General features: G+C 53.8%; 3 protein-coding genes and 1 pseudogene across 9 annotated transcripts; 1 reads left to right on the forward strand and 3 right to left on the reverse strand.

Annotated features, from left to right (window-relative positions):
- Positions 1-5,695: 5,695 nt before the first annotated feature.
- Positions 5,696-6,507, reverse strand: LOC108300644 (annotated as a pseudogene). Its single transcript, XR_001823521.2, has one exon. The product of XR_001823521.2 is annotated as a 40S ribosomal protein S3-like (transcript).
- Positions 6,508-8,190: 1,683 nt separating this feature from the next.
- RNF26 (ring finger protein 26) lies at positions 8,191-10,990 on the forward strand. The gene has a single exon (XM_017523535.2). The coding sequence runs from the start codon at positions 8,788-8,790 to the stop codon at positions 10,084-10,086; it is 1,299 nt and encodes a 432-aa protein (XP_017379024.1). The 5' UTR covers positions 8,191-8,787; the 3' UTR covers positions 10,087-10,990.
- Positions 10,991-12,728: 1,738 nt separating this feature from the next.
- Positions 12,729-14,896, reverse strand: C1QTNF5 (C1q and TNF related 5). 3 transcript variants are annotated; one of them, XM_017523537.2, is made up of 3 exons: positions 14,515-14,896; positions 13,961-14,217; positions 12,729-13,623 (listed from the first exon to the last, which is right to left on the reverse strand). In XM_017523537.2, the coding sequence occupies exons 1-3, from the start codon at positions 14,802-14,804 to the stop codon at positions 13,106-13,108; spliced, it is 1,065 nt and encodes a 354-aa protein (XP_017379026.1). In that variant the 5' UTR covers positions 14,805-14,896; the 3' UTR covers positions 12,729-13,105. The 3 variants fall into 3 exon arrangements, with proteins under 3 accessions (XP_017379026.1, XP_017379028.1, XP_017379027.1); XM_017523539.2 differs by having other exon boundaries at positions 14,511-14,604; XM_017523538.2 differs by having other exon boundaries at positions 14,470-14,604.
- Positions 14,897-15,038: 142 nt separating this feature from the next.
- LOC108300647 (membrane frizzled-related protein) lies at positions 15,039-20,536 on the reverse strand. 4 transcript variants are annotated; one of them, XM_037736740.1, is made up of 13 exons: positions 20,221-20,536; positions 20,033-20,157; positions 19,815-19,928; positions 19,548-19,697; positions 19,194-19,407; positions 18,648-18,778; positions 18,395-18,520; positions 18,079-18,155; positions 17,565-17,713; positions 16,640-16,770; positions 16,364-16,534; positions 15,642-15,769; positions 15,039-15,558 (listed from the first exon to the last, which is right to left on the reverse strand). In XM_037736740.1, exons 1-13 carry the CDS (start codon positions 20,256-20,258, stop codon positions 15,334-15,336), a joined length of 1,779 nt encoding a protein of 592 aa, XP_037592668.1. In that variant the 5' UTR covers positions 20,259-20,536; the 3' UTR covers positions 15,039-15,333. The 4 variants fall into 4 exon arrangements, with proteins under 4 accessions (XP_037592668.1, XP_037592670.1, XP_037592669.1 ...); XM_037736742.1 differs by having other exon boundaries at positions 16,364-16,495; positions 20,221-20,533; XM_037736741.1 differs by having other exon boundaries at positions 20,033-20,135; positions 20,221-20,531.
- Positions 20,537-23,578: the final 3,042 nt, after the last annotated feature.

A 23,578-nucleotide genomic window follows, 5' to 3' on the forward strand; every position in this document is an offset into this window, starting at 1 on the left:
GCCAGGCACCAGGCTGGAGTGCAGTGGCACAATCTCGGCTCACTGCAACCTCTGCCTCCCGGGTTCAAGCAATTTTCCTGCCTCAGCCTCCTGAGTAGCTGGGACTACAGGTGTGCGCCACCACGCGCAGCTAATTTTTGTATTTTTAGTAGAGACGGGGTTTCATCATGTTGGCCAGGATGGTCTCAATCTTTTGACCTCATGATCCGCCTGCCTCGGCCTCCCAAAGTGCTGGGATTACAGGCTTGAGCCACTGTGCCCGGCCAATTAATTGGTCTTTCTTGAGACAATAGTTGTTCTGAAGTCTTTATTTTATTTATTTATTTTTAATTTTTTTTTTTCTTAGACACGGGGTTTCACCATATTGGCCAGGCTGGTCTCAAACTCCTGATCTCATGATCCACCTGCCTCAGCCTCCCAAAGTGCTGAGATTACAGGTGTGAGCCAACGCACCTGGCCTTACTTCATTTTATTTTATTTTATTTTATTTTATTTTATTTTTGAGACAGAGTTTCGCTCTTGTTCCCCAGGCTCGAGTGCAATGGCGCGATCTCGGCTCACCGCAACCTCCGCCTCCCGGGTTCAGGCAATTCTCCTGCCCCAGCCTCCTGAGTCGCTGGGATTACAGGCACGCGCCACCATGCCCAGCTAATTTTTTGTATCTCTAGTAGAGACGGGGTTTCACCATGTTGACCAGGATGGTCTCGATCTCTTGACCTTGTGATCCACCCGTCTCGGCCTCCCACAGTGCTGGGATTACAGGCTTGAGCCACCGCGCCCGGCCACTTCATTTTATTTTTGAGATGGAGTCTTGCTCTGTCGCCCAGGCTGAAGTGCAGTGGCATGACCTCGGCTCACTGCAACCTCCACCTTCCGGGTTCAAGTGATTCTGCTGCCTTAGCATCCCAAGTAGCTGGGACTTATGTTCACACAAATACACGTGAATGTTTATAGCAGACCTTATTCATAATTCCCAAACCTGAAAGCAACCAAGATGTCATTCAGCTGATGAGTGGATAAATTAGCTAGTACATCCAAACAATGGAATATTGTTTAGTGCTAAAAAGAAATGGGCTAACAAACCACGTAAAGGCATGGAGGAAACTTAAATCCATATTGCTAAGAGAAAGAAGTCAATCTGAAAAGCTACACACTGCACGATTCCAACTATATGGCTTTCTAGCACAGGTAAAATTGTGGAAACAGTAAAAAGATCAGTGGTTGCCAGGAGTCTGGGGGGAAGGAGGGATGAATAGGCACAGCACAGAGGATTTTTAGGGCAGTGAAACCATTCTTTATAACACTGTGTGATGGATACGTCATTAAACATTTGTTAAAACCCATAGAATGTACACCACCAAGAGTGAATCCTAATGAAAATGATGGACTTCAATTCATAACAATGTATCAATGTTGACTCATCACGTGTTTTTTTAAAAAACAACCAGTTTTTTGTTTACATTTTTATCAATATTATTCATACCAAGTGACCATCACAAATATCTGTGGGTAGTGCACATGCAAGGGTAATTTGATTTTCCACTTGAGACCATAATTTACTCTTTGTGATTTTTTTTTTTTTTGAGACAGAGTCTCACTCTTGTTGCCCAGGCTATAATGCAATGATGCGATCTTGACTCACTGCAACCTCTGCCTCCTGGGTTCAGGCAATTCTCCTGCCTCAGCCTCCTGAGTAGCTGGGATTACAGGCGCTTGCCACCACGCCCGGCTAATTGTGAATTTTCTTAACTCTACTCATACTTCTAGTTTCTCCCTCCCTCCCTTCCTTCCTTCCCTCCCTCCCTTCCTTCCCGCCCCCTCTCCCTCCCTTCTCCCCTTTCTCTCTCTCTCTTTTTCTTTCTTTCTTGACAGGGGCTCAACCCTGTTGCCCAGGCTGGAGTAAAGTGGTGCAAATACAGCTCACTGCAGCCTTGACTTCCCAGGCTCAGGTGACTCCCCTACCTCAGCCTCCCAAGTAGCTGGGACTACAGACACATGCTGCCACGCCTGGCTAATATTTTGTGTTTTTAGGAGAGATGGGGTTTTGCCATGTTTCCCAGGTTGGTCTTGCACTCCTGGGCTCAAGCCATCTGCCTGCCTTGGCCTCCCAAAGTGATAGAATTCCAGGTGTGAGCCATAGTGCCCAGTCCTTCTGGTTTCTTGTCTAAATTAAATCGACTTGTTTTTTGTCTTGTTTTTTTCAGACGGAGTCTTGCTCTGTCGCCAGGCTGGAGTGTAGTGGTGCGATCTCGGCTCACCACAACCTTTGCCTCCCGGGTTCAAGAGATTCTCCTGCCTCAGCCTCCTGAATAGCTGGGATTACAGGTGTGCACCACCACACCCAGCTAATTTTTGTATTTTTAGTAGAGACGGGGTTTCACCATGTTGGTCAGGCTGGTCTCAAACTCCTGACCTTGTGATCTGCCCACCTCAGCCTCCCAAAGTGCTGGGATTACAGGCGTGAGCCACCATGGCCAGTAAATCGACTTGTTTTAATAGCATTTAGTCAACATTCCCACCATGTATCCAAGAGTAGTTGTAAGGTCAAATGTGATATGAAATATCTTTCCAAGATATTTCATCTTTGGGCACATCCAGAATATGGTATATAATCTTTTAGTTTTTCCAAAAAATGCCATTGTTATCAGCACAATTAGGCTGCATCTTCTTCTTTTTTTTTTTTTTTTTGAGATGGAGTTTTGCTCTTGTTGGGCAGTGGCCCGATCTCAGCTCACTACAACCTCCGCCTCCCGGGTTCAAATGATTCTCCTGCCTTAGCCTCCCAAGTAGCTGGGATTACAGGCATGTGCTACCACACCCAGCTAATTTCATATTTTTAGTAGAGATGGAGTTTCTCCATGTTGGTCAGGCTGATCTTGAACACCCTACCTCAGGTAATGTGCTTGCCTCAGCCTCCCAAAGTGCTAGGGTTACAGGCGTGAGCCACCTCGCCCGGCCTAGGCTGCATCTTCTAATAACAAGTTCAGCCATGTGTCATGCAGGGGACATGTCACCAAAAAAATGCTGCTTGCGTTTTGGCCAAAATTCTGGCTTGTTCATCTTTATTATCTTTACTAAGCATGTCATTGCTGTTATCATAGACTTGTCCTCAACAATCTTTTAAATCAATGATTCAAATTGTAAGTAGGTTTTTTCCTTAGTGCAAAACTAGGGAAAACTAGTTTTTCCTTAAGTTAAAACTAGAATAAAGCTAGTTAAATACACGTGCCTGTTTTCTCTAGATTTACATATGCAAATTTAAAGAGAAATAGGAATTAATATTCAAAAATGTTCCCCAGCCACATTGCACATACTGCATTAATTTCTTTTTCTTTCTCTCTTCTTTCTTGCTTTCTTTCTTTCTTCATTCTCATTCTCTCTCTTCCTTTTTTTTTTCGGGCTCTCACTCTGTTGCCCAGGCTGGAGTGCAGTGGCAGAATCATAGCTCATTGTAATCTCAAACTGTGTTCAAGCAATTCTCTTACCTCAACCTTCCAAGTAGCTGGGACTACAGGCGCAGGTCACAATGCCAATGCCTGGCTATTTTTTTTATTGTAGAGATGAGGTCTTGTTATGTTGCCTAGGCTGGTCTTGAACTCCTGGGCTCAAGCAATCCTCTCATCTGGGCCTAAAGTGTTGGGATTATAGGTGTGAGCCACCGTATCCAGCTCCCGCATTAATTTCTAAGTACTTCTGGAATCACAAGTTAGAACAGAAAGAAAAGCAAGAAGAATTTCACCAGTTAATTTATCCCTTTTCTTACATAAGTGCTTCGACTGCTCATATCCTCCCTGAATGACCCACAGATCTTCGTGGCCTTTGGATGCCATGTTTCCAGGATGTGGGTTATAAGACGTGCAGAACAGATCCGGCGTGGTGGCTCAGGCCTGTAATCCCAGTGCTTTGGGAGGCTGAGGTGGGCAGATCACTTGAGGCCAACGTGGCAAAACCCCGTTTCTACTAAAAATACAAAAGTTAGTGGGGTGTGATGGTGCATGCCTGTAATCCCAGCTACTGGGGAGGCTGAGGCACAAGAAACACTTGAGCCTGGGAGGTGGGGGTTGCAGTAAGCTGAGACTGCGCCACTGCATTCCAGTCTGGGTGACGGGGTGAGACTCTATCTCAAAAAAAAAAAAAAAAAAAATGCAGAACAGCTGAAGTGCTTCTTTGGGTCGGAACCATGTTGTTTGCAGAGCTGATGTCTGGGGCTATAGGCTTTTCCATACCAGTAATGAGCACTGGATCCAGATTGATAGAGGACCCCAGGTGTTCCTTTACGGAGACATTTTTTGGCTGTGTTTGTGATACTTGGGGTCCTCTGAAGCTTGGGGTGGCACTGGCAGGGAACAGGGTAGAGGGTACAAGGATAAAAGCAAACCTTCTGTGACTGTACCTTTTTATAAAGTTTTGACTTTGGGAAGCTGTAAATGATTTGCATAATTAAAAAATAAACAAACAAAAAACAACAATAACCTAAAACCATGGCAATAATATAGATTTTACTGAACGTTTGATGAGGAGATGATGGGGAGGGCCATAATACACACAAAGCACAAAACAAAACCCCTGAATTAGACATTCTTTTCTGTTTTTTTTCCAATCTCTTAATCCTCAACCCTTCATAGCCTCTAAAAATCCCTTCTATTGTCCCAGCTGGAATCTTTCGCTGAGCAAAACAAAAACCCTGAGGTCAGCACAACAGCAGAAACAACTGCCGCCAGCGGCTTTACACTACATCTTCCATTAGAAAATACTGCAAGGATAGGGCTTCTAGGTGTTCAGCTCTCTCAATATCTGGCTTATTTTCTTCTCAATTCCCGGGACTAACATTGTTAAACAATTTGAACTTCCTCCCCAAAGCCAGCTGGAGTCTTTGTCACTGCCCACAGCAGGATTACCAGCTGGGTTTCCTGGGAGTCAAGGCTTGTGGCTCATTAAATACAGCTTTGGATTAGTGAGTCTCAGATCACTCAAAGGGGAGGTCTTGGTCCTAAACGAATGGAAATACTCTCTTAGAGGAGCCTGCCAACTCCGAGAAGGCCTTTACATGCTTCTTGGTGTGAAAAACGGACCAGTTAATGGCACACAGTGCAGGCACAGCACGTTTGTTAAGTTTTGATTTTGGACACATTGAGTGGGAAGCACCAGTGCCATACCCAGGAACTGTCCGGTCCAGGAGGCAGTTGGAGGCTGAACTTTGCAGGAGAGGTTCAGGCTGAAAACACAAATTTAAAAATCATTGTGTATACAGGAGAGGAGGCTATGATGGAAACAGAAAGAATATAGGAAAGAGTAATGCCTCTGAGGCCCAGCGAGGAGAAAGTGGCCAGTGGTGTCAAGTGCTGCAGGAAGATTGATTAATAACAACATAGTGTTCACTGGGCAGGTATGATCCCTGAAGAGGAGATGGTACGGGTGATGGGATCAAGTATCTTGAAAGGGAGGGTGGCACATTCTCCAAGATTTGACACTGCGGGGAGGATGCAAGTGGGGAAATAAAAACGTCAGCAACACATCACAACACAGCAAGCCATAACCTGGGTAGGGCCTGAGAGCAGCCAGGGAGAAAGCGCAGGAAGAAGCCAAAGGAGTTTTAGCTTCTGCACTCCTTCTTCTGCACTATAGTGTAGCCCCTACTGCCACCCCAAGGCCTCAGTAAAGGTTTGCTGCACACTGCAGCTTCTTCTTCTTCTTCTTTTTTTTTTTTTTTTTTGTCTTTGTACAAGATTTTATTAAAGGTCGTTACAGAGCAACATCCGGACTCCAGAATGCAGCTGCGGAGGAGACCCTGTTACGCTGTGAGGACTGGCTGGGGCATGGCAGGAGGCTCTGGCTTCCCACCCTTCTGTTCTGAGATGGGGTGGTAGGCAATATCTCATCTTTGGGTTCCATGATGCTCACATGGTCAGGCAGGGGCTTCTTAGGGCCAATTTTACCAGTTGGGTCCCAGGGCAGCATGATCTTCACTTTGATGCCCAGCACACCCTGTCTGAGCATCACATGGCGCACGGCAGTGTCAATGTAGTAGTTAACAGGGTCTCCGCTGTGGATCATCAAGTCATCCACAAACTTCATGGATTTAGCCCTCTGTCCTCGGAGCTTCCCAGACACCACAACCTCGCAGCCTTTGGCCCCGCTCTCCATGATGAACCACAGCACACCATAGCAGGCCCTGCGCACAGCAAGCCCTCCCAGGAGTTTGTAATGCAGAGACTCTGCCTGAGCAATTGCGCACAGACCTCTAGTGGCCACCTTTTCAGCATAAAGCTCTGCACTGCCCTCTGGAAAGCCAAACCTCTTCTGAACTACAGCAGTCAGCTCCTGAATCCGCCGCCCCTTCTCACCAAGAACATTCTGTGTTCTGGTGGCTAAGATAATGATTTCTGTTCTGGTTGGTGTAACTTGCACCTCAACTCCAGAACAGCCATCTTCAGCCAGTTCCCGAGTAAGAAACTCATTCAGTTCAGCTTTGAAGATGCCCTCAGTGACAAACTTCCTCTTCTTCTTTCTTTCTTTCTTTATTTTTATTTTTATTTATTGCATTTTAGGTTTTGGGGTACATGTGAAGAACATGCAAGATTGTTAGATAGGTACACATGTGGCAGTGTGATTTGCTGCCTTCCTCCCCATCACCTATATCTGGCATTTCTCCCCTTGCTATCTCTCCCCACCCCCAGCTGTCCCTCCTCTATTTCCCCTCCAACAGACTCCAGTCTGTAGTGCTCCCCTCCCTGTGTCCATGTGTTCTCATTGTTCAACACCCGCCTATGAGTGAGAACATGCGGTGTTTGATTTTCTGCTCTTCTGTCAGTTTGCTGACAAACTTCCTCTTCTTAGAAATTTGCACGGCCATCTTGCCGCCCCACTCTGCCGAAAGGAAAAGACACTTCAGCTTCTTATCAGTGATGCTTTGGGAAATGAAGGACTCAGAGGTGGTGTTCAGAGCAGAGTGAAGGGGGACGAACACTTTCAGGAGCCCAGAGTAGAAATGGAGAATTCAGCCCAAGTAGGAAATTCAGCGAAGGTGACCAGCGGAACGATAAGTCTGCTAAGGAGTCTGCTAAGGAGTCTGCTAAGTATACTTGGAGTTAGTAGACAACACCAGAATTCCCAATATATTTGAAATGTGGTGTGTGTGTGTATGTAGTGTGCACACATACACACTACACACACATACACACACATGTATATATTTTTTTCTTTTTCTTGAGACAGAGTTTCACTCTTGTTGCCCAGGCTAGAGTGCAATGGTGTGATCTCTGCTCACCACAACCTCTGCCTCCCAGGTTCAAGCGATTCTCCTGCCTCAGCCTCCTGAGTAGCTGGGATTACAGGCACACACCATCATGCCTGGCTAATTTTTGTATTTTTAGGGGAGACGGGGTTTCTCCATGTTGGTCAGGTTGGTCTCGAACTCCTGACTTCAGGTTATCTCCCGACCTCAGGTGATCCACTCGCCTAGGCCTCCCAAAGTGCTGGGTTCAAATATATTTTGACTGTTGTTTGAGTATTAAAGGATGGTCTTCTGAGGACCCTGGAGCTGCCCAGGTGTACACATCTAACTAGATTGTTCAATTAAACAATAAGGCCCAGGGTAGGAAGCTGAGCTGTTCCTAAATCTGTAGTTTCCTTTTCTCAATGACAATGGAGTAAGCATCCGAGATGTTGAAAAACCTGGTAAGGAAAGTTTGGAGTAGCAGTTTGGGAATCCCCTGTAGTAATCTGCTTTCCCTCGTGAACCGCAGGCACTGTCTTAAACTTATTTTTTGTATCCTCAATGCACTCTAGGAGCTTAATAAATGATAGAATAGATTAATAAATAGATGAGGACGAGGAGACGGGTCTGCGAAGGGGGTGCTAATCCAAAGCCCAGCCCAGAGGCAGTGACCTCCGACCCAAGTCCCTCAAAAAAGCTCGCGTTCAGAGGCCAGGAGAAAGAACAGTTCCTAAACTGAGGAGAGTCCAAGGCGCTACTCTTTTAGAGGGCGGGGCTAGGAGGGCGTATTCCGACGCTACCCGTCAACAAACCAATCCCCGCCTCAAGGGGGAGGGGATTTAACCTGTCGCCTCTCCTTTCCTTAGGGAGGTAAATATGTTCGGGCGCTATTCAAACGGACCAATGAGTGCTCGACGTTGTTGCGGTTGGCCCTCATCGATTGGCTGGAGTTTGTCGTTCCTCCCTCCTCGTCTAGTCTCTGGCTCCGCCCCTTTGCACACAAGATGGCGGCGCCCAGCGGAGTAGAGGCCGCGCTTGGGGTTTGCTGAAGCTGGCTTCCTCTCCCACTCCCCTTTTGGGTGCAAAGTGCCGCTAGCAGGAGGACGGGGGCCGGGCGGGGACAGGGGCACCTGCGTAGCTGGACCGCGAGCCTGCGCCCAGCCAGCGTCGACCCCACCCGGCCCCGGCCCGACCCGAGCCGATCCCATTCCATCCGTTCCCGGTCTCCTCCCGGTCTGACCCACTGCCCGGCGGTGGTTCGCCACACCAGGCATCCAAAGCTGAGGTCGCTCCTACAGCCTGGGCTCGCCTTCGCTTTAGAGATGTTTGGCCTTTTCCCTCCCAAACAGCTCGTCAAAACCTGGACTCTTGGACTGGCGCCTGGCCCCCTTGCCGTCTACCAAGACTCCACTTCCCTCTTACTTCTTCCTCGGATTCTTGGTACCCTCTGGGTCAGAGACTGCTAATTTTCCTTCCAAACTAATTCCAGACCCCCTAAAATATTCACAACCTTGACAACCCCCCAACCAAGAAGCCAGACTTTCTTTTGGACTAACCTCCATAGCCCTATCATGGAGGCAGTGTACCTGGTAGTGAATGGGGTGGGCCTGGTGCTGGACGTGCTGACCTTGGTGTTGGACCTCAACTTCCTGCTGGTGTCCTCCCTCCTGGCTTCCCTGGCCTGGCTCCTGGCCTTCATCTACAACCTGCCACACACGGTACTGACGAGTCTTCTGCACTTGGGCCGCGGAGTCCTGCTTTCATTGCTGGCCTTGATCGAAGCCTTGGTCCGGTTCACATGTGGGGGCTTGCAGGCCTTGTGTACCCTGCTCTATAGCTGCTGCTCTGGCCTGGAGAGCCTAAAGCTCCTTGGGCACCTGGCCTCTCACGGAGCACTGCGGAGCCGGGAGATACTGCACCGGGGCGTCCTCAATGTGGTCTCCAGTGGCCACGCTTTGCTGCGCCAGGCCTGTGACATCTGTGCCATTGCAATGAGCCTGGTGGCTTATGTGATCAACAGCCTGGTCAACATCTGCCTCATCGGCACTCAGAACCTCTTTTCCCTGGTGCTGGCCCTGTGGGATGCAGTAACAGGGCCTCTGTGGAGGATGACAGACATCGTGGCTGCCTTCCTAGCCCACATTTCAAGCAGTGCTGTGGCCATGGCCATCCTCCTTTGGACCCCCTGCCAGTTAGCCCTGGAGCTTCTGGCCTCAGCTGCCCGCCTCCTAGCCAGCTTCGTGCTTGTCAACCTCACTGGCCTGGTGTTGCTAGCTTGTGTGTTGGCAGTGACAATGACTGTGTTGCACCCGGACTTCACCCTGAGGCTGGCTACCCAGGCACTCGGCCAGCTCCATGCCCGGCCATCCTACCACCGTCTTCGAGAGGATGTCATGCGGCTCTCTCGCCTAGCACTGGGCTCGGAGGCCTGGCGCCGAGTTTGGAGCCGCAGCCTGCAGCTGGCGAGCTGGCCAAACCGGGGAGGGGCACCTGGAGCTCCCCAGGGTGACCCTGTGAGGGTGTTCTCAGTTAGGACCCGGAGACAGGATGCTATTCCTGAAGTGGGGCGCAGATCAGAGGCAGAAGAGGAGGTCAGCACCATCAGAATGACACCTGCCAGGGGCCGAGAGAGGCTCAACGAGGAGGAGCCTCCAGGTGGGCAAGACCCATGGAAGTTGCTGAAGGAGCAAGAGGAGCGGAAGAAGTGTGTCATCTGCCAGGACCAGAGCAAGACGGTGTTGCTCCTGCCCTGCCGGCATCTGTGCCTGTGCCAGGCCTGCACTGAAATCCTGATGCGCCACCCCGTCTACCACCGCAACTGCCCGCTCTGCCGCCGTGGCATCCTGCAGACCCTCAATGTCTACCTCTGAAGACTCCTTCCCTGCCTGCCCATCCCTCCACGCTCCACGTTCCACGCAGGCACTCACGCTAGGACAGCATTAACACCTCATCTCTGGGTCCTGGTCTGAATCCTCTCCTACCCCTGTGGCTGTCCTGCCAAGCCTCCAAGCCATATATCCAGGACATCGAGATGGAAGACTATGATCTGGGTGGGGGCAGGGTAACATAGCTTCTCCTTACCCAGTGGGTCCCTTCGATGCTGAGGGTGGTGAGTATGTCACTATGCAAGGGCCCTGAGACTGTTTGCTGTGGGCTTCTCCAGCCTGTCCTGGGCCCACCCAGATGCCTCTGGGGTTACCCCTGTCTGCTTCTGGTTTTTCTGTTGGGGATTTGTAGGTCCTTTTCTTGCCTCCTTCACACTTCCTCTCCAGCTTTTGCAGCCACAAAACATCAGTGTCATTTGGGTGTTTTAACAACTCAGGGGCCTTGGGATGATCTTGAACCTTTGTGTTCAGCCAGAGCCCCTGTGCCCTGATAGGCTTTGAGGATAGTATCTCTCAGGTGCCCTCAGAGCCACCTCTGGCTGTCATCATCTGATCAGGCTCCCTCCCAACCTGATCCAAAAGCTGGACTCAGGAGTTTACCCCTGGGGTCGGGGGGTGCATCTGCACCTGGCTTTGGGTCCACATGCCCTCTGGCATCCCAGCTCACTGGGAGTCTCAAGAGGGATAACCAGATTTCTCATTCCCTTTCACGCCCACATTACACAGAAAAATGGCATTCCTCTCTGTCTGTCCCTGGCGTCGGAGATGGCAGACTGTGCACATTTCACTAGGGTCCAAACACAGAAGGGGCCAGGGCCCAGGGGCTTGCAGCTTCCTGGGGGATCTGTGGCCCAGTTTCCAATGAATAAAGTTCTCTTGACAGCTCTGATAGTCTCTTTGCATCCCTGCAAGGGAGCAGTTGGTCAAGGTAACAGACTCTGCATCAGGGTCCTTCAGGCCTGCCAGTCAGAAGTGTGGTCTGTGGGGGTACCTGGGCTTTAGAGGAGGGACAGGCCGTGAGCCAAGATAGTATGGGAAGACTGTGTCATAGGGAGAGTGCATGCCAGGCATGGCTCTGTGAGCTCTCATCCCTTCTGATTTGTCCCTTGCACACGTGGCTTTCGAAAAGCCTTCTGTGTTTTTTCCATTTTTGCCAAATTAAGCCCGTGTAGAGAAGAATGTGAACTATCTCAACCCTTGAGTCAACCTTCCCAGCTTTTCCTCTGGGCCAGTCTTCCTGGGAGGGAGCATGGGGTTCTTGCTGCCTGGAGTCCAGGCTACCCTCGGATCTCGAGGAGCTGGTGCTTGTCTCTGTGTGTCTTGGCATGGGGTCTGGTGCAGGGCTGGGCTGGAGTGTGGTTGCGGTACCTCCTGGTGGAGGCTGCCTGAGGCCTGTCTCTAGCTCACAGTTGGGGCTCAGCCCCCATTGGCCTTGTCTGCCCTCACATGATCAGGGGAAGAGCAGGGGCACTCCCCCATAATTGTTTGTTCTGTCTGGGAGCACAGTGTCTGGGACTGCCTTCAGGAAGGGGATGCCGGTAGCTCATGAAGAAACTCTGAGGATTGCTTATAGCCAAAAGAAGCAAAAAAAAAAAAAAAAAAAAAAAAAAAAAAAAAAAAAAAAAAAAAAAAAAAAAAAAAAAAAAAAGAAAGAAAGAAAGAAAGAAACAAACTCTGAGGCAAGGCCCCCCCCTCCTTGGTTTCAGTCTGTGCAGATGGGGCTGGCCAGTCCTGGTTTGTTAGTCACTGGGTTGGGGGTGGGCCCTGGGCAGGGAGCCTTGAGGGGCTTTGTGGTTAGCCTCAGACACAGTGGCTCGGCCCACCCAGGCTATTCCCAGTGCTGTCGGGGAGGACTCCTCATCTCCCCCTCGGAACTGGGAGGCCTGGGGAGGGCTTGGCACATGCTCTTTCCTTCCCTCAATCTGGGACAGGGAGCTGAGCAAGGGGAGGCCTGGCTCCTTCCAGTCTCTGTTTAATGTGGGGATAAACATTTTATGATAGAAGATAAACTTCCTGAGTTGGGAGTAAAGGACCCCCCTTTTCCTCCACCCGCATCTGGAATTCCTTTGGCTGACAATACCCCTCCTCCCCCTCACCACCCATAGTCAGGAGCCCAAGGTACCCAGGATCCCTGTGACATTCTGGGGTCTGGGCACCCCCTTGTGGTCATCTCAGAAACTACTTATCTCTAGATGCCAGGGGCGCCACTCACTCCGTTTACAGAGCAATAGCTTTCCCGGTCATCTGGGGACCAGGCAAGCAGCCAGAGCAGCCATGGGTGAAAGGTCCTCGGCTCTTTTTTGTTGGATCAGGGCAGGGGTATGTGTGGTGCAGGCAGCCCTTATGTGGTTCGCTTGGCATCTTTGAATTAGAAAAAGGTGCCCCTTTTTCAGGGTGGCTGGAGCCCCACCCCCAAGAAGGCATCTCGCTGTCAGACACTCCTGTTCACAACCTAGGTGGTGGTTCTGAGGAGCAGCCTCTCATTCCCCTGGGCCGGCTTCCTGTATATCTGCCCCATATCTCTATTTCATCCAAGAATCCTCCCTTCTGCCTGAGCACCCCCCCACCCATGATCCCAGAAACAGGGAACCCCCACCACTAAAGAAGAAAGACTGGAGCTGGTAGGAGGTTCTTAGATTTATTGAGTGATCTCCGAGAAAAGGGCCGGCCCCAGGAGCAGGAGGGAGTGGGAGGATCCAGAGAAGCAGAGGACCAGGAAGAAAGCACCCCAGCGTGGGTTCCTGGGCCAGAGCAACTGGGGGACCTACACTTGCCAGCACAGCACACTCCTCTGGTCTTGGACAGAAATCCAGCCACTGCCCCATGCTGCCAGACCTCATCCCAGCCACTGTCCCTGTTCCTTGCCAGCAGCAGGACGGAGAGGCCCCTACCCCACCTTCCTAGTCATTCACAATATTCCAGGGGGGCCAGCCCTCCTGGATGACCTGGTTGTCAGCGTCATGCCCTCCTCCTAAGAGTGAGTCAGCTTACTTTGCAGTGGGCACTAAGCGAAGACCGGGGAGCTGTGCCAGTCAGAGTACACCAGAAATCCGGAGAAGGTGCTGTCTGTCTTGATGCTGGCATAGATGCCAATGTAGTCACCCACGCCCACCTGCACCCACACTTGGTCCTCGGGCTCCAGCCTCACCATGGCGCCCCCTGAGAGCGAGGCTGGCTTGGGCCACCCCCCGAAAAACTGGAAGAAAGAGGCGATAGATTGGCCATTCTTCATCAGGTCAAACTGCAGGCTGGCCCGGTAGACGGTGGCATGGACGGCGAAGTAGTAGACCCCAGGCACCTGGCAGGTGAACTTGCCGGTGACGGCGTCGTAATGTCCCTGCTCGTTCACCAGCACGCGGTCGAAGGGCAGGGGCGCGTCAGACGGCGGAGGCACCCGGCTCTCCGAGCGCTTGGCGCTGAAGGCGGAGCGCGGAGGCACCGAGCACTCCCCGGCAGGCCCGGTGGGCCCCGCGGGTCCCGCCTCTCCTCGCGGCCCGGGCTCCCCTCGCGGCCCCGGCAGTCCTACGGTGTAAGGGGGCGGCAGGGTGAGCGCAGTGGCCGGGTCAGCCCGCAGTGGGGTGCCGACTCTAAGGTCACCGTCCCCCTCCCCGTCCCGACCTGACCTTCACCCAGCGCCTCCTCCCGCACGGGTTTCTCCCCCACCCCTTCCTGCAGGTGGAGGGCAGAACTGGGGGGCTGGCCAAGAGGGCCCCTGCCGCCCGGGCCTCCCCTCCCCCGCGCAGGGCTGCAAAGCGCAGGGAGTGGCGCCCCCTGGCGGGAGCCCCGGACACCGGGAGTGGGAGTCGCAGCCTCGCCTGCTCGGACGTCGCCACCGAGAGTCGCGGCGGTGCCTTCTTACCCGGCCTCCCGCCCTCGCCTTTCTCGCCCGGGGCCCCGGGTGCGCCGTCTCGGCCGTCGCGGCCATCGCGGCCGGGCAAGCCCTGGCTGCCATGGTGGCCCGGCGTGCCTGGAAGGCCGGGGTGCCCCGGGCACAGGCTGGGGATCTTGTTGTCGTCCAGCGGGGGCGAGCCGGCCGCCAGGCCCAGGAGCAGCAGGACGAGGAGCGGCCTCATGGCGCTGGTACCGGGAGCCCGGGCGCCGGGGTCCTCTGGCAGTCTGTGGGTCAGGCAGAACTGGAGTCGAGACCCAGAATCCTGGGACCTGCCTGGCTCCCCACCCGGCGAGGCCCAGTTGGTCCCCACCCCACTGCCGTGCCCCTGAGGCTGAGTGCCCGCGGGCCCGAGCACCGGGTGAGCCAGGCGGGCGAGAGCGGGTAGGAGCGGCCAGCTTTCCCTCCCACCGCTGGCCTGCTCCAGCTTTTCCCACTGTCTCCTCCCCAGCCCCTTTCCTCTCCTCCGCCAGACTCACTCCCCTCCCGGCTCCCCAAAGGCCTCCTTCGGGGGCGCTACCTACTCCGGACCCTCCAGTTGGCGGTGCCCCCGCCCCCGCGCTTCTTCCCCGCCAGGCGCCCCCATCCCCGAGGTCACCCCGGTCCTGGTTCGCTCCCTGCCGGCTCCGCTCTCCTCCTCCCAGACTCCAAGAGGAAACCAGTTGTTCAGGGGCCAGGAGCTCCCGGACCGGGAAATAGCTGGGAAATAACTCGTGGTGTCGCCCGGCGGCCGGCCAAAGTTCGGGGGGAGAAAGGAGGGGGAGAGAGACTTGAGCCGGGCACAGAGAGGCAGAACCTCGAGAGACAGACACATAGGGCATCTCTGGTTCCCAGGGGCCAGAGGAGAGGCTGGACAGTGGCAGAGACCAAAGATCAGACCACCTTCCAGAGAGAAATAAGCAGAGAGATGAGGGTGGAGAGTTCTGGAGGCAGACGGCCAGTTGGATTCCCAGGGCCTAGGACAGGGCCTGCCACATGAGTAGATGCTTGGTACATTTTATTGGTCAGAAGGCCCGCAATAGAGACGCTGAAAAAGCAGACGGAAAGGGGGAGAGGCAGAGATGGGAAGTCAGGGTCAGAGGCCTGGATAGGAAGCAGTCTCGATTGTCCAGTGGCCCAGTGTGGGGCCAGTCAGCAGCCTGGGGACAGGAAGGGGACAGGAAGGAGCAGGGAGGGTGGGAGGGTCCCATGACCCCCAGCCGAGGACTCCTCTGCCCCCTCTCTGGGAGCCCCAGAGAAGATGGGTAGAGACCCTGCTGGTGCCCCTTCCTTTGTTCCCCTGCCTGCCAACCCTGACTGGCAAAGGAGGATGGGCAGGAAGAGGGCAGGGGCCAGCTTCAGGGTCACGGCTGGGCACAAGCTTCCAGGCCAGCTGCCTCTGGCAGCCTGTTGCAGTTGAAGGGCCAGGGGGTGCCCAGTAGTGCTAGGCCAGACTGGCACTGGTGCTCTGCTTCCTGGCAGACAGAGCGGCAAGGGGGCAGAACACTGCCTAGTGGGGTGCAGCGGGGCACAAGCAGCCCACACAGGAGCCTCCGGAAATTCTGGTAGCAGGGCAGGCTTGTCAGGCTCTGTGGAGGGAGAGTGACCTTCAGGCACCTGCTCCCAGGTTCCGTCCCCTCCCGGCCCGCCCTCTTTCTCTCTGCCCATAGACCTTGTAACCGCTGAGGACCTCCATCACCTCCTTCTGGGTGGCCATGCCCACCCAGATGTTAGGGAAGGCCGTGGTGTTGTAGCTCAGACCGAGGCACATCTCCACCTGGACAGGCTCACAGGCCAGCTCTGTAGGGGTGGAGGAGGGCCACTGTGGGAACTGCTCACTGGCTGTGTGGCCTGTGGCAAGTCACCGAATCACTTGGTCCTGTGTGTATGTGGCTCCGATGGAGGATAATGAGGAGAGAGGGTGTACACACTGAGGATCCCTGCCATCCCTGAGATCCTGCTCCAGCATCACTCTCCTACCCGGGTCATCACACAGGGACCTCTTTGATGTCAGGGAACATGGGGCACCCACATTTACAGGGACCACTTGGGCATTGGGAAGAAAGTCCCCTGCTCTGTGTAAGAGCATGCCTTCATCTTTGGGGTGGGCTGTGGAAAGGGGCTCTGGGTGACAGAAGGGACTGGTTCTTGAAGCCCCAACCACTGATTCCCAGATTCCCATTTCCCTTGGGATGACACTCAGGGACGTTGCCACCACCAGCCACCAGTGGCTTCCAGGACTCTGAGAAGTGGCCCCAGAGTCAGCTGGCCCTACCCCCTCAGGGAGGATGGGATGGGACGCCACACAGTACGAAGCAGGGTTCTGTGAGGTGGGCACCCAGCCTGCTCGCCCCTGCAGGCCCTGCTCAGGGTCCCCAGAGGTAGGTTTCTCACCTGGGGGTGGGAACAAAGGGCTGCTGCAGTTGTCATTGCTGCCATCGGCGCAGTCTCTCCACATGTCACACATCCACCGCACACCCTTACACCCTCCAGCCTGGCAGGAGAGCTCACTGGGTCCACAGCGGTCTGCAGGCACAAGGAGCATGGCAGTGCCCGGGGGCACACCTACACCCAAGTGCCCACAGAGTGTCTTGACCAGGGTCCAGAGCCCTTCTCTGTCCCCCTGCCGGTGCCTCTACTGCCCACACCCACTTGTCCAGGGGCACCTACTCTCCGTGGTATTGAAGGCCAGGTAGGTGGCTGAGAAGCCTCCACTGCTGATGCCATGATCTGTCCTAAAGAGCACAGCCAGCTCATGGTGCGAAGACACGAGGAGGGAGGGTGGCTCTGCTCCACAGAACCTGCCCAAAGCAGATAGCAGTTCTGGGCACCAGCCCTGGCTGACTGAGGGGGCATTGCAGCCTCCCACAGGTCTGGCTCTGAACTGGGAGCCCTGGACAGTGCCAAAGGTGACGAGAGACACCGGGTTAGGGTCTGGTGAGGAAGACACACATATTGAGCAGGCAAAGCATGAAACAAACTGCTTGAACTTGAGCCACTTCGAGATGGGGGAAAAAATCAATGAAGGGGCCTGGCATTGTGGCTCAAGCCTGTAATCCCAGCATTTTGGGAGGCCAAGGTGGGAGGATCACTTGAGCTCAGGAGTTCGAAACCAGCCTGGGTGATATAGTGAGACCCTGTCTTTACAAAAAAATTAAAAAAATAAATTATCTGAGCATGGTGGCATGTGCCTGTGGTCCCAGCTACTTAGGAGGCTGAGGTGGAAGGCGCACTTGAACCTGGGAGCCGAGGCTGCAGTGAGCCATGGTGGCGATACTGCACTCCCGCCTGGGCGATAGAGTAAGACCCTGCCTCAAAAAAAGAAGAAAAAGAAAAATCAACGAGGGTTTGTAGGGGAGGTGGAAATGACCCCTTCTGGTGGGGAGGAAGTGGGGCAGGGAGATTTGGGAACAGAGAGGGTGTGGGGTGAAGGTTTTGAGGTGAGAGCTGTTTTTAGGGTGATGGTGAAGAGACCTGGGGCCTGGAGTAGCCGAAGGAAATGCAGCTGGGGAATGTGCTGGGCCGATGTGGAGGGAGCTGGGGGTGGCAGACAGTAAGGATGGAGTTATCCGTGGCTCTTCCCCGGCTCCCCTACCTGCCCAGGAGGCTGAAGGCCCCTGAGCTGCTGATCTCATACACCTCCACGTAGTCAAACTTGCACTCATCCTGGGCCTCCAGGCTGAAGTTGTGGAACTGTAGCTCTATGCCGTGTCCGGCAGGCACCGAGATATGCCAGGTGCAGAGCTGGAGGAGGGCACAGGTGGAGCGATTCATGGCCCCTTCTCCTGTCTCATCCTGGGCACCCAGGCTGAGCTCCAGAAGAGGCTTCTTCCCCACTGCAGGCTGGAGGGGGTGTGGTGGCGCTTTCATCATTGGTGGCTCTTAAGGGAGGAAGGGCCTTTAACTTACCTGGTTTCAGAGATGAGTTAACCCAGCATGGGAACATCTGGATACACAGTAGGCACTCAATAATATTCCCCTATCTCCTGTCTGCTTGATCTCTGACCTTCCCAAGTACAAGGTAATGTCTACCATGCTGTTTCCATCACACTAACTCGGGGTCTCAGGCGCATGTGCCCCTCCCCCTCTGCATGGAGCACTGTGCTTACCTGCCGGTGAGGGTACTGCTGCAGGTAGCTAGGAGTGGAGAAAGTGCCCTGGAGCCCAGTCAGATTCCCCCCACACCCTGTAGAGAGGCGGAAGGGCTCATGAGTTTGCTAGATCTGTGCCTCCATCCAGTAGTGCTGGCAGTGATCACAGAGCCAGTTTTGGCCAAGCCCTTGGGAAACAAGTTCTGGGCCAAAGAATGACCAAGCAGGAAATGCTGGCGGAGGCCCTGGTTTGAGGCTGACCCAGAGCTGGAGGCCCCAGCTTGAACCCAGATCAGATGCCTGAAGAGAGGACCCCCCCATGACTGCCCCGTACCCAAGAACTTGGCACTGCAATTGGTTTCATCACTGCCGTCGGCGCAATTGGCAAAACCATCACACACTGAGTCAGGCAGCAGGCAGATGAGCTGGTCACAGTGGAACTCATCATGGGCACAGCTCCCTGGGTGTGGGCATCAGGAGTCAGGGATGCCCAGAGTCTCCACCCCTTTGGCAGGGCTCGGAGTGGGTGGAGGGGAAGAAAGTGGGCACTCAACAGGCAGCTGGGGCCATGGTGGGAACACACTCACCATGCCCCGGGGCCACAGCCTGGTACCAGGCATGGAAACCAAATCCTTCCACACTGCTGTCAGAGATGAAGGCCACCTGGAGGTGGCTGGCATTGGTGTTGAGCGTGGGGGGAGGCACCCTCCCACAAACCCTGCAAGAAGCCAGGTTGGGGGTGATGGGGGCTCTGAGAGCAGGGCCAGCCAGAGAGGAGCTCATCTCAGCCCTGCAGTCCTATTTTCTCAATCCCCAAACTGGTGACCATGTAGTCAAAAAGGCTCCTCTGATGTCCCAGGGAGCTCTGACCTTCCTGGCACCTGCACATTTATCCTTGTAGCATTTACTCATGGGAAGTGAGGCAGGAGCTCCATGTTACAGGTTAGGAAACAGATCAGAGAGAGGAAGTGATCTTCCTCATGGCAAACAGCAAGGTGGTGGCAGAGCTGGGCCCAGAGGTCCAGTCTCTCAGTTTCTTCCTGGGTCAGCCCTTCCCACTGTCACTCCCCAATTCGGCCCTTTAGATAGTGGTTCAGGACAGTGTGGGCGGTCCTGGGGACAGAGAGACATACCTGAGGAGGGGGCTTTCACGCTCAGGGGAGATTTCCAAGCGATCAAAATGGCAAGAGGCCACACTTTCTATGCTGAGGGCTTCGATCTTGAGCTGGATCGCATGATCTGTGGCTACCTGGATATGCCACACGCAGTGGGCGTTGGGGGGGTAAGGGTCTGGGTAGTTAGGGCTGCTGAAGAAGCCCCTTGGGCCAGAGAGGAGGCCTCCACAGGCTGCAGAGATGGAGGTTAGAGTTCAGAGGTCAAAAGGAGAGAGGTCCTTTATTCCCCAAGGTGCCTCTTCCTCACCCTCCCCTCACCCCCACCCCATCATCTTGGGCTCTTCTCCCAGAAGATCTGCCCTGAGTACTCACTGGACTGTGGGGAGGGGCTCACGCCTGCCTCCTGCTGCCCTTTAGGGGTCCCAGCTGCCTGGGAGTTGGTGATGGTGGGGATGGTGGTGGTAAGGCCTCCGGCAGGCAGTGGGCTATGGGAGGTCCCGGATTGGGGTGCAGCCTGCAGCTCTAAAGGTGGGAAGATGGAGGGCGGCATTCAGAGGAGCAGGATCCCGGGAGGCTGGGAGAGCAGCTCATGGGGTTGTATTCCAAAGCCCTCCTTTCGAGCAGACCCTGGGTACTTACGGGCCAGGATGATGGCCACCAGCAGCCCCAGCAGCAGGAGCAGCAAGCTAGCGAGCAGGAGCACGCAGAGCCAGGAGAAGCGGCAGTCTGGCTGCAGCCCTCGAGGGCGCCGACCTGCAGGTGGGATTTTGAGGGCCCCTTCTGTTAGGCATTCCTCATGCTGTCCTTCGCTCCTGGACCTCTCTGTCCTCCCCCATGTTACCCCCTGGGATGGTTACCATGCCAGGGAGCTGGGACGCTGTATTTGGCATCCTCTGGGAAGGCTGGGGGAGGGCAGGGTGGTCCAGACTCAGGCTCGAAGGCAGGATTGCAGAACTCGATCTGAAAGGGAGAGACTTGAGGGCTGAGGGCAGCGGTGAGCACTGGGGTGCTGGGTCTTGGGAGCGCGATTCTATGTGGCCCTTACCTTGCTCGACTCTGTTGCCTCCACATAGAGGATGACATCTGAGTAGTCCTTCATGGCCCGAGGCTCTGCATGGCTTTCTAGAGTTCCTGTGATAGTCCAAGACCCCCAAGGGCCCACTCTCTGACCACAAACCCCCAATCAAAGGGGCAGCTTCTACTACCGGAGGGAAAAGGCTGCCAGGCTAGACCAGCTCTTGGGCTGTCTTTGGTAAAGTGGTTCGGCCTACGGGCTACTCTGTCTCTGTGTAGGGGAAGGGACAGCAGCCAGGAGAAATTCACAAAGGCATGAAATGGTCCCTTAATCCAACTCAGCTGAGGATGCTGAGGTCAAGTCCCTGACACAGGGTGGCAGCTCTTAAAGGCACAGGCGATGGCTAAGAACACCCAGTAGAGGAAACTGGGTGCTCTATGCAGGGATGTGACGAGGGGAGCTCTCCATCCCCATCACCCAAGGCACTGAGTGAGCACGTGGGGTGGGGTGCTGGGAGGGGAGAGACGTGGCAGGCAGAAGGGAGCCTCGGGCGGTTTGAGAAAGAGAGAAGCAGGGTGGAGAGGGTGGACAAACCAGCTGCCCACCTTTTCTCCCCACCAGGGTGACAAGGCATTGGCCAGGCTGGGTCTTTGGAAGCCCTGGTAGATCACCAGTGTGATCAGGACAAGGAGAGAACACGGTGTGAGCCAGGGGAGTGGCTGCTCATTCCTGCGACCCCTAAGCCCACAGCTGGGGAATGTGCTGGGCCGATGTGGAGGGAGCCGGGGGTGGCAGACAGTAAGGATGGAGTTATCCGTGGCTCTTCCCCGGCTCCCCTACCTGCCCAGGAGGCTGAAGGCCCCTGAGCTGCTGATCTCATACACCTCCACGTAGTCAAACTTGCACTCATCCTGGGCCTCCAGGCTGAAGTTGTGGAACTGTAGTTCTATGCCGTGTCTGGCAGGCACCGAGATATGCCAGGTGCAGAGCTGGAGGAGGGCACAGGTGGAGCGATTCACGGCCCCTTCTCCTGTCTCATCCTGGGCACCCAGGCTGAGCTCCAGAAGAGGCTTCTTTCCCTACTGCAGGCTGGGGGGTGTGGTGGCGCTTTTATCATTGGTGGCTCTTAAGGGAGGAAGGGCCTTTAACTTACCTGGTTTCAGAGATGAGTTTACCCAGCATGGGAACATCTGGGTACACAGCAGACACTGAAATAATATTCCCCTATCCCCTGTCTGCTTGATTTCTGACGTTCCCAAGTACAAGATAGTGTCTACCATGCTGTTCCCATCACACTAACTCAGGCGCTCAGGTGTGTTAGTGTGTGCCCCTCCCCCTCTGCATGGAGCACTGTGCTTGCTTACCTGCTGGTGAGGGCGCTGCTCACAGGAGAAAGGACAGGGAAGGGGGAGAAGGTGTCTAGGTCTTGCAGAGGGTTGGGGTGTGGAGTCTAACTGTCAGTGCAGTCACTGTCATACGGTAGGAAACCTACACCCTGAAAACAAGATTACTTCATGCCTCTTTCTCCATCGGCTAAGCCCTCTTGGAAAATCCCAGCCTAGCCTTGCTGTCCTCAGGGGAAAGGAAAGGGATTGGTAATCTGTTTTGTGTTAGCCATACTTAGGCTGAGGGTTTGGCGGGGAGGGGGGTGGGAAGATAGCCTCATATTTCTGGCTACTATTTGTAGAATGTCTGGGCAAGAGGTCTACATGCAGTTTCCCTTCTTTCATAACTATGAGGTAGCGTCACCGTTTTACAAATGCTGGTGCTGGGCTCTGAGAGGTTACGTCACTTTCCCAAGGTCACACAGCTGGTAAGATGCAGAGATGAGAGTTGAGCCTAAGACTGGATAGATCCGGGCTCACGTTTTTTAATGATGTCCTTCTTTCACCCCACACTGGGGCTGAGGCATGCTGGGGGAGCAGAGGGATGGGAATGACACGAGCGCAGAGTGAGGAACCCCTTGGGGATGGAAGCAAAGGGGACAGATTCTGTGATCCCAAGGCTGCTTTCCTTGCAGTCAGGAAAGGAGAGGCCTCCACCCACAAGTTCTTCTCCATTCGTCCCTGGAGGGCCTTGGACTGCCTTTATCTAGGGGATCAAGCTGTTTCCTGGACCCCTGGAAGTCTATGGGTACTTGGTCTTTAGGGAAGAGACTTTCTGGGAGTTGTAGGGACGAGTGTTCTCGACGAGGACCAGACAGTCCCAGACCACAAAGTACTTCTCATTCTGCCTGGATCAAGACAGAGAAGGATCCCCTGCCACAGTGTTAACAGCCTTGCCACAGGGGCAGCTTCACGGACAGAGTGGCCCTGTGCTGAGCTTTGAGGAGGATGAGCTGGGAGAGCCACGCCCTGGGGCCTGCCCCTCTGAAGCCATTCGTTTGCTGTGATCATTGAGAGAGAGGCTGCTGTGCCAGGGTCTGGCCAGGCACTGGGCTGATGGAGCCAACTGGGACAAGATGCCCTTGTCTCAAGGAGCCCCTAGTCTATTGTGACAGTTCTCAAAGTGGGGCCCAAGGCCTTCTTTTAGAGTGACTGAGAGCTTAGAACTAGGCTCATCATAACCCTAAGACCTGATGTGCCTTTTTCATGCTCATTCATGTTTTCCAGACGCTCCGTGACAAGTGGTATGACATTGGGTTGAATGCCGAGGGAGACGCGAGTCCAGCTGCCTTCTCTTAAGCCAGATGCTAAAGAGGTCTGCACAGATGTAAAACCACGCTGCCCTTCTCACTAATTTTTTTTTTCAGAAAATATAGGTTTTTTTTTTTTTTTTTTTTAAACTTACTTATAGTTTTAGTAGAGATGGGGGTCTCACTATGGTGCCAAAGATAGTCTCAAACTCCTGGACTCAAGTGACCCTCCTACCTCAACCTCCCAAAGTGCTGGCATTATGTGGTTTTTAAAAAATTATGTTAGCATGTAAAGGGTTTATCATATTAAAATTTATTATTTAAAAATTAGTAAGAAAATACTTAAATTTCTCTCAGTTTTAATATTAATTTGTTAAATATTAATAGATAGAACCCACACAAACCAAAGTTCTTTGGGATTCTCCATAATTTTTAAGACTATAAGTGGGTGGCCAGGCACAGTGGCTCATCCCTGTTATCCCAGCACTTTGGGAGGCCAAGATGAGCAGATCACCTGAGGTCAGGAGTTCGAGACCAGCCTGACCAACAAGGTGAAACCCAGTCTGCACTAAAAATACAAAAATTAGCTGGGCGTGGTGGTGGACGCCTGTAGTCCCAGCTACTCGGGAGGCTGAGACAGGAGAATTGCTGGAATCCAGGAAGGGGAGGTTGCAGTGAGCCGAGCTGAGATCCGGCCACTGCCCTCTAGCCTGGGCAATACAGCGAGACTCTGTCTCAAAAAAAAAAAAAAAA

The sequence above is a fragment of the Cebus imitator genome, unplaced genomic scaffold, assembly GCF_001604975.1.
Source record: "Cebus imitator isolate Cc_AM_T3 unplaced genomic scaffold, Cebus_imitator-1.0 Scaffold28, whole genome shotgun sequence".
Taxonomy (NCBI): Eukaryota; Metazoa; Chordata; class Mammalia; order Primates; family Cebidae; genus Cebus; species Cebus imitator.

Coding starts and splice junctions, on each gene's coding strand:
- RNF26 (XM_017523535.2), top strand. CDS start 8,788: ATGGAGGCAGTGTACCTGGTAGTGAATGGGGTGGGCCTGGTGCTGGAC.
- C1QTNF5 (XM_017523537.2), bottom strand. CDS start 14,804: ATGTGTCTGTCTCTCGAGGTTCTGCCTCTCTGTGCCCGGCTCAAGTCT. Junction 14,218..14,514: donor CGCCAACTGGAGGGTCCGGA/GTAGGTAGCGCC, acceptor CCTGACCCACAG/ACTGCCAGAGGACCCCGGCG. Junction 13,624..13,960: donor AGGCGAGGGCGGGAGGCCGG/GTAAGAAGGCAC, acceptor CTTACACCGTAG/GACTGCCGGGGCCGCGAGGG.
- LOC108300647 (XM_037736740.1), bottom strand. CDS start 20,258: ATGTCATCCTCTATGTGGAGGCAACAGAGTCGAGCAAG. Junction 18,779..19,193: donor CGTGAAAGCCCCCTCCTCAG/GTATGTCTCTCT, acceptor GGCTTCTTGCAG/GGTTTGTGGGAGGGTGCCTC. Junction 16,535..16,639: donor GGCCTTCAATACCACGGAGA/GTAGGTGCCCCT, acceptor ACTTGGGTGTAG/GTGTGCCCCCGGGCACTGCC.